The 15,149-nt window shown below is 37.2% G+C and overlaps 1 protein-coding gene across 1 annotated transcript in view; it reads right to left on the bottom strand.

Annotated features, from left to right (window-relative positions):
* LOC121414190 (activating signal cointegrator 1 complex subunit 3-like) overlaps positions 1-4,157 on the bottom strand; it is a 63,219-nt gene extending 59,062 nt beyond the window's left edge. The window contains exons 1-3 of the mRNA XM_041607266.1: positions 4,007-4,157; positions 2,394-2,501; positions 840-1,429 (exon numbers count right to left, since the gene is read on the bottom strand). Coding sequence (XP_041463200.1) covers positions 840-1,429; positions 2,394-2,501; positions 4,007-4,142 — 834 coding nt within the window. The 5' untranslated portion in view covers positions 4,143-4,157. The remainder of the gene's footprint in view (positions 1-839; positions 1,430-2,393; positions 2,502-4,006) is intronic.
* Positions 4,158-15,149: the final 10,992 nt, after the last annotated feature.

The raw sequence follows: 15,149 nt of genomic DNA, 5'->3' as shown, positions 1-15,149 counted from the left end.
GTCAGCCAAACCGGCGTATCGGCCATCTGCACTGTATTGGCTTTTCACATGAAAAGCAATACAACATTTTGACTGACCATGCACATTGAGATCGCGGTCAGGGTTGTTGTATCCCATGGCATTTTTGTACAGGGGAAATCTAAACCACTCAAACCAAAATCACAAGCATGGAGCTGTTTTGTGTAAAAATAAGGATACCAACGTCAAGCAATTGTCTTGGTCTTTCCAATCATGCATTTTTCTAGCAATAAATATGTTGTAAGGCTGGAGAACTAAGTGTGAAAATTATAGTAAACTTAAAAGTTGATTTTCTCTGAAATGGGTTTTCACCATCGCACTTGTATATGTGATACGCCAGTTCGAATGCCCGCCAAGATATTTGTCACATAAGCTCTAGCTGAAGCATTTTTCATTTTTAGGAATCCCATGCATCTCTGAAAAAGAAATATGATTGCCGTACATATGGTTCCAATGGTACGCAGAAATCTGTACTTGCATGATGGAGTGTGAATTGCTTTTTAAAAATATGATTTGATATATGAATTATGCAAATGTGTTGTCAGCTATAATTCACAAAGATGCTACTATGTCTAATTTGACAACTGAAATAAGTAGAATTATACTGCACATAATCAAATGCAATCAGAAAAAAAAGGAAATATGAAGGCCTTAAAAAAACAAGGAAATACACATAAATAAAAAAATAATAGAGTGGATTATTTGTATTACTAAGCCTGATACAATTTGAATTAAATTGGTTGAGAATGCAATAAAGATTCTTCCAAAGAGAATTATGGTAACTTTATTTGTGATTGGGAGCAAATGCTGTTTGCACTCACATCTGTCTGGAGTTCATCGTTAGATTTCCCAGAGGTCAATTCCACAAGGAGCTTGCTACACAACGCATCCACAGTCAGACCCATGGCGTTATGACCTCCGCTTCCTACAGACTTCTTTACCTCCTTCTCAAGCCACTCCATCTGGGCATTAGGCTGCGTAGCTTTGGTCGCACCCCCATCCTTGGGAGTGGGTTCACTTGCCGCACGGGACACGGCAGCATTGTTCAGGTTGAACTGGAGGTTCAGGGCAGGGGATGCGGGACTGGTCTCGGGTTCGGTGCTCAAGAAGTTATCTGTGTCTATGGCTCTCTCGTCAAACGAGAACGCATAGCTGTGACCAAACTCCTTGGCCTTTTCGTCCGTGTCAGACGAGACGGGGTTGAACAGAGAGCTGAGAACATCTCCTGGTACATGGGAAACCAGGGTTTGGACCTCACGTTGGATCTTCACCAAGATATCTCGCTGGCATGGTCCTATTTTGGAGCGCACTGCCTGAATTTCCAGCTGGCCTAGCGACTCTGACTCATGGAGAACTTCACAGAAGCACACTGCCGTCGCCGACACTTCCTCAGGACTCGCATCAGCTCCAGCTGGCAAAGAAAAATCAGGGATAAAGAATAAAAAGACACAAGATTTATAACAAATTGCCGCTAAGCTTCTGAGGGAAAATTTGTTGCTCGATAAGATGGGGGGTCGGGTATCCGGACACTTGATATATTTTTGAAGCCTTCTTTTTTGTCTTTCGATTACACTAAAAATATGAATTCAATAGTTTTTATAATCATCTTCTATTATATTCTCTATAATATTTCCTAACATTTTGTACTAAAAATTGATGAAACTTCGCTTGTAAATTTTTCCAAATGACTTTCTAAAATTGATTGTCTGGACACACAACTGGTTATACTTTTATGGTGAAGTTTGCACAAAAATCAATAAACATTTCAGAGAGATTTATTTTCTAGTAAAATTTTGCTATAAAAGAAAACTAGTGGCTGTGAAGGATCACAATCCTCAACTGTCAATTCATGTTTGTGTAAGGTTTAGAAATATTGCTCCATGCTTTTGAGAAAACTGTATTAATACTGAGTTTAAGTTGATAATTTCAGAGTCACAGCTATTAAGGCAAGAAATACTCAGTATTGAGAACACCTCAGCCTGCCATCATGTTTCAATACGACTATGAATTATCCATTCACAAATAAACAATTTAGAGGCAAATTTCATTTGGATGGTGGAAAGAGGTTACATCATTTTGAGAGAATGGAAAATCACTGAAATCTGGTAAGTTTGAGAACAGAATAATGATTTCGCAGAATGAAGAATTTGAGGTTGAATGACATGGTGCATGCAATTTTACCAAATTACTGAGCAACTTCTCAATTTACAACAAACACTTGAAGTTATTTTTTTTCTGATAATTCATTCTGTATCTAATACAACATAAGGGGGAAAATTACAAGGGAACTTGGGGCAATTTGTTCTCCCCCCCCCATACTAATAAGAGTACTTTTTTGCTTGAACATGAATTAATTTTTTTTTAAATCATATTACCAACACTCCTTGCAAGATGGATGATATTTCGCAATGTTCCTGTGACCTCACTTCTGCTTGCCGAGGTATGACTTATAATCGCTTCACCAAACTCTATCCAAGTCAAACCTGTAAACATAATCATACAAAATTTTAAAGAAGATTTAATTTAAATAAATCAAAAATCAAATCAAGCCTGCCAACATTTGGAATGCAAAATCTGGACAACCAATGGCAAGCGATGCAGGGAGCTGCCTGGGCCACTGGTGGGATCAAAGTGCAGAACCCGCTTGCCCCCTAAAGATCCTAGATTTTAGCAACTTTATAGGTGCCAAGGAAACACAATTTCCAAACTTTCTGTAATGATGGTTGCCAGATCTTTTGACACATACTGTATTGTAGTGAAAGTGGGCTTGTGCATTTTGATCATTTTTCCCCCACAATTTTTTTTTTTACACGAAATTTCAGAAATCTGGACGTCAAGATTTTCGTCTATTTTGAAAGTTGAAAATCTGGACAATTGGTAGGATGGCATGTATATGAAAGAATGATTCTGATTGGTTCCTAGTTAATCTACTAAGCAAAATGCGCATGCAACATTGGTCTTGATAGGCCATTTCGTTTTTAGCGATTATCGCTCACCTTTAGGTTATTGGCCTCGGTCTGGTATTGATGAAGTAAAAAAAAGATGATAAAAATTAAAAGCAATTCTCAACAACATCACACAATAATAATGCACTTTACTTTACAACTGATGTTTACTTAAAACTATAAATAGAAATTCAGGTCCTTACAAAACTAGGATTGAGCTACATTTATGAAACATGACTCAAACTATCTTAAATCTGTCCAAAAGGTATTCGTTTATTTTCACCACCTACTTTTTTTTCCTTTTCTTTTCTTCCCTCCTTTCCATGCTACTTTTTGGTTAATCAGAAATCATCGTTTTTAAAGATGAATTCCAGTTGTGGTAACGATTTCAAAATGAGTTCGTACAGAATCCAATGAAATGACCACCAAAGTGTCTGTAAGTATAAATAAAAAATATGTGCCAAAGGATTCTGGAAGAAATTGTGTAATTGCTGAGAAATTAGCAAATAAGCACAGGATTCGGGTCAAAGCAATAATAATACACTGTCCCACGTGCGCTTATCTGTGTTAGTGATCTTCAGTGTGAACATTTTTCAGTGTAGATGTCAAGATTTCACAAAGTTCTGTTTATGTAACTGTACCAAATGTAGATCCTTGATGATATAGCTTGACAATTAAGCTTGGTTCCACACACTTTCGCGTGAAATCAGTGTTTACTGTAACTTTCATTTATCTTAAAGTTATTTGGCTGCAGGTATTTTCAATTTTGGTTTATCACGATGGGGATGCATACCATGATTCAATACATGCGTCAAAAACGTGATGAACAACATTCATATGCATGTTCTGATGTTTCTTATGATGTAGAATTTGTGCAAATTGAGCTTTTTGATTGGATGTTGAATCTATTTTTATGTAAATTTCTGTAAATGGTAATGCAATTCGGCTTTTCAGCCGCCTTAGAGATCCTCGTTGACATAAACTGTATTAAATACATTTCTTTCTATGTATGTGTATTTCTAAAAAAAAATCACAGCTCATACCTTGCTTTGTTTTCCGCCGTGATTGATAAATGCGTTTCTGTGCAAGACTGATCTCCCCTCCATCTGGAGTTTCATCACCAGCGGTCACAGAAGCAAACACTCTCACAGCTTTCGTCAGTCTGGGTAGCGACTTCATCGTGTCAGGAAACCTTGGCTGGGGGTTGAGTGTCTATGGCATCATGCTTTGTCAAATACCGGTACCTGTAAGTGCAATATAAGAAACATTGCCCATTTCGTATGCGGCATCTTGTCAAGAATCGAAGCTGCGTCTTTCAGCAGGAATCCTACAGGTGGCCTTCTTTATCACCAACCCTTGTGATTAACAATAGACAATACAATGTGGGAATCATGCAGGAACGCTGCCGTGACAAGGCGCATAGCATCTTCATAGCTGGATTCCTGCATAAAGATGCAGTGTAAACTTTCCAGAAAAGTTGCATAAGCCAGAGAGCTGGGGAGCTGTTCTAATTTGAAGGCCTACAGATTATCAACTCTAACTTTGGAAACCATTTTTTAGCAGTAACAAGTTATAAAAACAAGAAAGTCGCAAAGGCGAACACATAATACGCCAACCTGTAACGCAGAAAATTGGGGTATTGGTCGAGCAAGAAAAGTGGAAGGTGGCGACTTCACCATTGACCTTCTGGCCTGAACATCAATAGAATTGCTGATCTTTGTTATGTCTAGTATCATACACATCAAACCATATGACCTCCCGGTTATAAAGTTAAAACTGAAGTTATCGTGTTTACAAGGACTGCAGAAGGGTAAGATGAAAACATGTCAGTGTGACCTTGACCTTTGACCTTTTGACCTCAAAATCAAGAGGCTTCCTGGGCTACCATGCTTGTATCATACACACAAAATTATATGAGCCTAGGTTAAGTTAAACTGAAGTTATCGCGTTTACAAGGAAAAGTTAACAGACAGAGGGACAGACACCGAGCGTGATACCATAATACGTCCTGACTAGGAGGGGATTATAAAAAGGAAAGAATTCAAAGAAAAGAAAAAAGAAGGAAAGGAACAAAGAAGAAAAATAAAGGAAAGAAATAAAAGAATCCTGAATGAATGAATGAACGAATGAATGAAAAACGTATGTTTTTATCTTGGATGCAAGTAAAAGGCCGTATGGGCAAATGAATCTTTATTGAATGAATGAATGAACTCAATAAGAAATTATTGAACATTTTTGCAATTTCCATTGCTTTTGATCAGAGTGCCATAGAAGGAGGCTTAGTAATCATAAACCTTTGTTTGTTTCACCAATCATCTTTTTGTCACAGCTAGGGAAAAGACTTGGGGAATGCACTAAATATAATGAATAAATGAATTGATTGAATGAATGAAAGAAGGCATGAACAAATGAATGGATGGATGAATGGAAGAATGAATGAATAAATAGCTGGATGAATGGATGGATGAATGGATGGATGAATGGATAGATGGATGGATGGTTGGATAGATGCTTGGATGAATGGATGGATGCATGGGTGGATGCATGGATGGATAGATTAATGAATGAATGAATGCAGGAAAGAAAAAAAATAATGAAAATAAGACAAGTAGGGGATAAAATAGAGGGGAAGAAAGGAAAGAAGAAAAAGGAAGAAAATAATAAAGAAAAAATGAAGGAAAGAAATAGTGAAAATTATCAAGAGTGTAGAAAAGGGAAAAAAGCAGGAAAGACAAAAGTAAAAAAAGAAGAAAAAAAGGATCAGACGAAACAAAGATCTATAGATAAACGCTAAACTAAGAAAGAATAAAAAAAGGAATGAAGGAAAGCATGGGTGTATTAAGACAAGAAAAAAAAATTTTTTAAAAAGAAAATAAAAAGGAAAGAAAGAAAAAGAGGAAGGAAAGAAAGTGTTTGAGGACAAATTTTATTGATTGCTGGGTAATCCCTGCAACCGTACCTTGATGATGTGGATGCATGGAAGCTAGAGCAGACTCACTCACACAACATGCGAGGTTAGTAATACTAACCTCGCACAACGCATGTGGTTTCATAACTAGTGGACTTTGACGTTTTCATTCATCACACGAATGTGAGGAAATGAAAAACGCCAAACATTTCAATATTTCTCCACTTTGGAATTTTGTTTTAATCATTTAAGTTTTTTTTTTAATGAATTGGAAATTATTAATAAAAGTGTTTTTATCGCTTACCTCCAAGTCTCAACCAGGATACTCCCTTCGATCCGTCCTTAATACTGCGGTGGAAAGTACGCAAACAACAATCGAAAAGCAATTTTTCGTATCGAACATTCTCAATTCAAGTCGTCAGCGCATAATAGGAAATTGTACCAAAAATCAACAGGTTGCATCTCATGTATATACTTATTGGTAAAGTACGCCATCTTTTGACAAGATGATGATGAAAGTGGATTGAACGAGCAAGAAAATAATGCTGATCGCCTAGAATGCAGCTAGCTTGCCTAGCTTGCAACACCGTAAACAAAGGTAGGTACGGTAGGCACTTAAGAACCAAGTTTGAAAGGACACTCGTAAAATTACGTCACTCTCGCGATGAATATTCATTAGATCGTGGTCGTGCGTGTTCAATACAAACTCTCTGCATGCATGCACTCAGTGTGTATTGAACACGCACGACCACGATCTAATGAATATTCATCGGCGAGAGTGATAATTTTACGAGTATCCTTTCAAACTTGGTTCTTAAGTGCCTGCCGGCTTTGAAATAATATCGCGCGCCCTCTTTAGGCAAAAGTTGATATCAACGCTGATCAAGAGGCATCTACGTGAAGATCACGAAAAATGCTCTTATTTTATTAAAAACAACAGCAAACAGAATTCAACAAACGATCCATATGGTTCGGTAAGTGTCATAGAATAAATATAATGCTTAGCTACGATGTAAAGTCATAGTTATTTTAGTAAAAAGGGTGTGAAAGATTCGCGTGCACCAGGTGCATATGAATCCTTCACACACGAGACGATTTGAAACCATGAGTGGAGCAGACTGTACTCAGCAACCAACGGATCGTTTGTATGCTTTCACATCATGATTACACACCAAGGTACAGTCGCATCCAACTCCCTAAAATTGGATACCAAAATTCTTTTCTTTGTCTTGTCTTTCCATTAATGCCCACAATCATTGTAGTGATTATTAATAACATCAAGATTGACTCGACGTGAATTTTGCGTGGACCGGCAGGTGCAATACACCAGGCGAACACCCTACTCTTTGATGAACAGTGTATTGGTTTTAAGTAGGTTGTGACTCTCCTATACACGGGACCAACATTTGCGCCCTTTCCGATGGACGGAGTGTTTTCCAACAGCAACTGCATTCACCATGTTCACATCTGCACTGAATAGCATCAGATTTTTGTTAGACGCGTTTCAGCATGAGCGGGACTCGAACCCCGGCCTAACGTTGAAATCTACGATCTTATCCGAAACATGCGCTCTAAGTCTAACCGACTGAGCTACGCTGCCTCCCCCTTTTCAAGACTTGTCAATAGTCAAATCAAAACAAAAGTCTCTCAGTCAGACTCGGTCCTTGACCTCGGAGACACTGAGCACTTTTAGAAATGCACGTCGACATAGTCAACTGGTACGAGATGACGTCATTTGTTAGCGTTCCATATGCATCAGGTCCTCACACACGTCCACTATCAGAATCGAGAACCTTGCCACATCCATTTTGCGGTTCTCCTAAATCATAGTCGACGTGCACGTGAGTGACGTCATTTAACCGCTCAAGCTCAGCATGAAGTTCAACCTTTCCCTTTTAAAACACAGTTTTCAGTGACTTTTTCACAAAATTAATGTAAGTTGTACGATGCATTATGTAGCTATGTGCGAATACGGGGCATCGCGAGCGCTGGTTTTGGTGGCACGGTTTTCGCGCGGGTTTTGCTGCGAGTGGCATCGCCTCTGTCTGGGAGGCTCATTGAAAATGGGGTTTAAAGCGCATGCGCACATAGTAGGTGCAATCTCGTGCCTTTTAACAGACAGCTGAAGATGTGCTCTTTCTGTACATATAAGTTTCAATGTGGAAACTCGCCTGTAAAGTGTGGATATCGGAGCTTGAAAGTTCATCAAATTTTTGGACGCGTAAATGTTCGAAATTTTTTTATGGTAAGTAAAACAAGAATCCGATTAGGTATACAATTTGACTGGAAATATATTTGAATTATCAAAAAATCCAAACTTACGTGATTCTGACGTTGCGCAGTCCAGATATAAGAGATGCCAGCTACCCTTGTCACAGCCGGTCTCTCGGCAGTCGAGCTGCCCGATGCGCCTGCGGTTGGCAGGGTGATGCTACCCTTGTCACAGCCGGTCTCTCGGCAGTCGAGCTGCCCGATGCGCCTGCGGTTGGCAGGGTGATGGGAGCGGTCGATAGTGAGTCGTTCATGCTGGATTGAACTAGATCGTCAATTGCTTACTTGATGATTATGTTGTGCCTTTTTTGGGAAATCTCTGTCATTATACCGTAGATAATTATTCTGATATTGATTTTAATACATACATTTGTCACAGAAAGATTTTATCATCCCAAGGTTATGTGACTCAAGTCAAAGAGTCTAGGTGGTTGATTATCGTTTCATTTGGAAATTGGATTTGCTTTTGACAGTGGAATATCAATGTTGACTTTTCTAAAATTAAATTCATGGGTGGAAATCCCAGGGGGACACGTCCCCCTACCCAAAATAATAGGGGGACATGTAACAATAATACATTTTTTTTCTTTCTTTTTTTCTTTTTTGGTCAAACTTTTTTGGGTTAAAATGAACAGTTTGGGGATAAACTTTTTTTTTAAACTTGTCAGAGTTGCCAGCATCCATAGGCGGCGAAAGCTGGGGGAAGTGTACCCCCCCTTAATTTGAGGTGGGGGACGATCCCCCCCACCTCAATTTTTTTTTTATAACCTTTTTTTTTTCTTTTCTTTTTTTTTTGCTTGTCAAATTTAGTTTTCTGCGTCCCCCTATAATTTTTGGTTGATAACCTTTGGTGTATTTTTTTGATTATCAAAATAATTTGGTGGTCCCCCCTAAAATTGTTGGCTTTCGCCGCCGATGCCAGCGCCCCCCTACCTTTGGGGTCAATTTCCGCCCATGATTTAATATGCAAAAAATTTGTTGTTTAATTTTTCACTCTCAGAGGAAATATTTCACTTCCACATGGCTCTATTTTTTTTCTATATTATTCATTTTTTTTTCTATTTTATTATAATTATTATTTTTTTTTCAAGAAGGGTGCAGGAGGGGGGGGGGGTTGTGTTCATAAGTTGAAATGGGGATGGGATTTGTATAAGTTTTTGTGTCACTTTTGTTCTCTTGTTTTGAGTGTTGGAGCTTTGATGCCTGTTTTTGTTGCTGTTCAGAGCTTTATTTATGTGCAGTGATTTCATGCTAGAATATGAACTTATTTTTCATTAAAAAAGGAGTGCTCGAACATGGCCTTTGTTGTAATCATACATATCTAAGAAATGCATATATTAAAGCTTAATTTTTATGTTTCCTTCTTGATACTTGAATTACATGCAATGCTACATCTTTACACCCTCAGACTCTGCTGCTCATCCTTCCTAAAAAAAATTGGAATCGAATGCCCACGGTCTCCAAAATGAAAGCTACATTATCCATCTATAAACAAATTGTTGAAACAATAAAATACATAAAGAATTGGTGAAACAATCAAATACATCAGAAAAGCACACTTGTATTTTTATACCATACAAAGTACATGTACAAAAGGAATGATATTTTTCATTTGTAAAAAAAAACGACCCCATACATACATGTACACAATACTAAAGTTGAAAAAGAGCTAATTGTAATTTATATCAGAAAAACAAAGAAATACATTAGAAATTACAAAAACAATACTTTAAACAAATTCATTTAGGAAATTATCTACATGATGCTGTGTTGATGCCAACTAAATTATATACAAATTATCTCTCATTATTACCTTCATTTGGCAAAAAAAGAGGCGAGTAATTGTAATTTGCATAATTAATTAGAATTAATTAAAAGAAATTATTTTACACATAATAAGAAGAAAAATTACCAAGTGAAATGATTACACATCAATTGAGTTTTCTTTCACCTTTCCATTGATACCTAAATCACTTCAAAGGGCTCAAAAACAAAGAAGTTAGAGCCCGTTGAAGACTTGGGTTCAAAATGGTCACAAAATGGTCACAAAAATCGGTTATGCACTCCATTGACTTTACATTAAGACAATGACCACAAATTTGAATAAATATGCGCGACTTAAACTGGAATAACTTTATAATTTCTTGATGAAAATTTGAGTTCTTGGTATCATTTGAAAGGTCTTTTAAAGGGCTTTCAAATGATACCAAATTCATTGAGATTTGAGGACTTTCATTTTTTTTGTCACATACCTACATTATGTGTATCATATTTGAAATTGCTTTCTGATCTCCAAAATTGATATCGATATATATCCTAACTCGCGTAAAATGGAATCAAAGCAAGTGAAAGGGCAAGTGTGCACAAGTCGCACCTTCGCATCACCCGACCGGGTCGCTAGGCGTTGGTACGCCCAGATCTTCCTGGTCGGGCAGCGTGTCATGACCCGCTGGTTATCGCGCTGTTTCAAGTGGACGTACCAGTACGTACACGTACAAGTCGAGTGAAATCTAAAGTCATCCGATCTGTAGTGAACGAGGGCAGACGACGACGTTGACTTGAGCGGTCAGAGGACTGCTACGACGTTCTCGTTCATTACTCCTTACTAAAAGTCTCTACTGTGGTCTGTGCATGTCATGTGCCAGCACTCACGTGACTCACTCACTCAGCAGTCTCTTAGTCTTATGTGCGCCTCTATTTTTTTATTTTGTTAAATCTATATTATGACATATTCAATTCCGATGTGTTGCGGATGTGATTTTCTAACTCACGCGCCGGCTAATCACCTAACGTTTATAGCTCATCATGGCAATAATCGCAATTGCAATACATGGGTGCTCACGAGTCGAGGCTTGACGTCGTAGCTTACCTAGCCCGCGCCCGTCAGCCCCGGCGAATAACCAATCGAGTTTCCGCTCCTTGGCTCGCGCGGCCAGCAGCAGACTCACCACCACACGAAGCGAAGCAACAAAAGTCAAAACGACGGACAGGTTCTGCGAAGGCTATTAATGAAAATCGATTCAAACATATAAAGAGAATAAAGAGTCGAAGAAACTATAAATATATGACGTATGGTACGAATATTACCTTTAACAAGATCAAACTAGAAACATTTTCAAAGGGAGGGAGTAACTCACCTGTTGTAGTCGATTGAACCGCTACGGTGTCTTGGAATTTCCCGTGCTTGCGCAATTTCGTGACATCTGTAACAAAATATGTGTAGTCTTACCGCATGATTTTTTTTATATATTTATGAATATATTTAGACCCTAAAACAGAATTTTAATGAGCAATTCTTGGGGCGGATGTACTATCCATCTACCAGACCGACCTACAAAAATTTACATTAACGTCAACGCTTTGCTGATGATCAGAAATGCAAGACTGTTATGGCAATCAATAAAACACATTCATTTGGTTTACAATGAAATCCCCCCCCCCCCCCCCACTTCTCTCTCACACTCCCCATCTCTCAGGGATGCTCAGTTGGTGGAGATCTTCCTTTTAATGCAACCAATATTTTGTGATGTCAAAGAAGTACAACTTGATCTCCCCTTTGTATAAACACTGAAAATATACCCCAAAGCTTCAACCTTAATTTGCTCATTCTAATTATAGTACAAACTTTTTGTCCATTAAATATTTCATTACTTGTCCCCCCATAAAGGAAAACAACAACAAAATTATAATAGACAATTCAATTTTTAAAAATACAGAAAAGAATTGGAGAGTTGAATATCACACGTAATGCATTGCCAATGGGAAGAAATCCACATCATTGGTGATCTCAATATTCAATTATCAATTTCTCACATTTCTTCAATTTTTCTAAAAATTTCATTGATTTGCTTTTTGATTTTTCTGTTTTCATACAAGCTAATACCTCATTTACATCTCCCCTACGGCGAGTCGAAAACAACCATTTTAACATTTTTTTTGTACCAGCTACATATAAAGGTGGTTTGGATAAAAATGAACGGTTGTTTTTTACTTGCCGCACACCCGCCCTCTGGAGGTTGGTGACCGAGGTTTATTCCCAGGAGGGTTTCAAAGCCCACTGTCCTACAGTTACTTTAAATTATGATCACGTAAAAAATAAAGTCACCACCAAACATACTCTCCCTTTCTCTCTCATAGGGCAATTTTATTCCTTTGAAGAAAATGGGTGAACTCACATCAGTGTGAAACACAGAGCTATGGAAAACAAATATGCAGATTCTGTTGACTTGTATGTATACACATAATGATTTAATGTCATAATCAATAGCTAGGAAGGTAATCAAACAATACACATCAGCCTACAAAGTATGATTCTTTCTTTCCTTCTTTACAATGAATTCTCACAAAAGGTACTCCTTTAACATGGCCATTCGCAGAATTTTTTCGCGGGGGGGGGGGGGTAGTGCATGCGTAAACTTTCTTGAAAAAACACTCAAAGGTGGGGGAGCGAAGTGATCGAGCTCGTCATTGGGGCGCTTTTGTATTTTTTAAAGTTAATTTGAAGGATTTGGTGTAGAATTTCAGTGAATTGTGTTAAAATTTTCAGTAAAAAATGAAATTCTTTCAAACTTCCATCCGGAAATTCTTCGGCAAAGCCCGCTTTGCCTCTGGCCTTTTGTACATATTTAACTTATAATCGTTACTTTTATCAACTCCATCCGTACAGCAAGTGTTCTTATCATTGGATGACACAAAATATATCATGGACAAAAGGTTTTTACCATATTTTGGGGGTGTATTTTCAGCGTGGAAAGGGGGAGTTGTTCCTGTGTTGTTCCTGTGTGACATCAAAAATCTTTGTTGTCTCATTGTCAATAACAGGATCTTTATAGCATTAGTGATCTTGACATTTAAAGGCTCATGTATGTAATATATAATGCTTAATATGTTTTTTTTTCTAAACACCTTATTGACCTTATTCTTTGATTTCTGTGTTTTCGCACGGGGTAACTTGGCCTTAGGTTTCCTTCTCCTTTAAAATCTAGACAAGCATGATTCATCAAGCAGCCTATCATATTTTTCTTCTCCAATCAAATAATGCATCATACATTGTCCACAATACAGAATACCCATATTTCAATAATCATATATTTCGTATTACACTTACTTTATCAGAAGTCTCTAAGCACTCTACATCAATGGAGCATAATTACCCTGGCTTTGATATTATGCATATTCACTGTATGATCATAGTCAATAATACAATTAAAGTTGTTTAAAAAATATACACATAAATATGTATTGTTTTGCCAATGACCTTGCGACAAGCATGTGAACCTACCCACCGATGTGGGGACTCCGTTTCATAAAACTGGTAAGTATACTTCACAAATTTGCAATAACTGTTAAAAGCTACCGAAATCCTTCAATCTCATTGGCTGATAGTAAATTTGTTATAGAAATGGTGCATTTGTAATAAGACTGTAGGGAAACAGGACCATGAATCTTTTTGAACCACAGAAATCTATTTAACTTAGGAGGGATTTGACATTGATGAAGTGAATAACAAACGAATGGCATTATCTGGACCCCGTCTTACAAAGAGTTACGATTGATCCAATTGAAAGCCATCAACGTCATTTTTTCTACAGGAAATTTGCTCCGTGTCCCTCGTGTATAGAGAAAAGCACACGTAATTTTCAAGAATACAATGAATCTACGAATTCACATCATATCTGGAAAATATTTTGAACAAACATGCAGTTTAGATGTTGACCGTGCTGGCTTTCCATCAGCATAACACTGAAAATTTCATCAAAATTGGATGTAAAATAAGAAAGTTATGATATTTTTAAGTTTCACTTAATTTAAAAAAACAATTATGTGTACATCCTGGTCAGTATGCAATTGAGGGGACTGATGACATCGCCAACTCACTATTTCTTTTGTATTTTATTATATGAAATATGAAATATTTTACTTTTCTCCTCATTATCATGTGAAATAAAGTTTTATTCCTTCCTAAACATGTGGAATTACCACTGTTTAACATTTTGTAGTTCAACAAAGAGGATCCCATTGTCAAATCTGTAAAAATTGAAATACTGTGTATTTCAAACAATGAAAAAAAAGTGAGTGACATCATCAACTCTCTCATTTGCATATCACTGAGTTTTGTATATAATTGGTTTGTGAAAAAATAAAAAGCAAAACTTTAAAATGTCATAACTTTATTTTACATCTGATTTTTATGAAATTTTCAGTTTTATGCTCATTAGATTTTTTTTCTTTTTATTAAAACCAATATTTTTTCTGGGGTGGACTTGACCTTTAACAAATAATACCATCCATGTGTGACCCATAACTTCAAAATCTACAATTCACCAAGGAAGCTTCTCTGTAAATACCCAGAATAATACTTTTGTCACCAAAAAGTAAGAATAACAAAAAGTGGTACAGTTAAGTAAAAGGCAAGATACAAGAGATTGTTTGACACAACTTTTTTTCCAGACTGCTTGGAAGTTTTACAGAGATTACACAGTGTATAAAACATTTCATGCTTGAGTGAACCAAAACTTCAAACTGTTTTCTCTTTATTTTTTGATGCTCTTGCTGAATTTCTTCTACATCGAATGAAGTATGTGTGGGCTATTTGCTGATCAATTCCAACATGTTATAATGTCATTGCAAAGCTTCTAGGGTGTGCTTTTTTTAAGCGCAATACAAGTATTAAAATTCTATTTGGGTGACTAATTGTTGGTTGGAGGTGGCAGGTCATTTGCTTTCTGCTATCCCTTCTACTTGGTCATTTTCTAAATGATAAATATAATACATAAATCATAGGCCCGAATTCACAAAAGTGGTTTTGAAAACCCACATTTGAGTCCATGGTTTATGCAGATTTCCTGTATAATTTTGTCACAGTGCGCCAGATTGACGCCTGTTACCATGGTTAGATACGCTATTTTATTCATGAGTCCACTGTTTTTATTTATGAGTACACTCTTCAAACAGTGGACTCATGAATAAAACAGCGTATCTAACCATGGTAACAGGCGTCAATTTGG

This window comes from Lytechinus variegatus, chromosome 4 (assembly GCF_018143015.1).
Source record: "Lytechinus variegatus isolate NC3 chromosome 4, Lvar_3.0, whole genome shotgun sequence".
NCBI lineage: Eukaryota > Metazoa > Echinodermata > Echinoidea > Temnopleuroida > Toxopneustidae > Lytechinus > Lytechinus variegatus.
The sequence above is the reverse complement of the archived record's forward strand: the minus strand, read 5'-3'. Positions and strand labels throughout refer to the sequence as shown.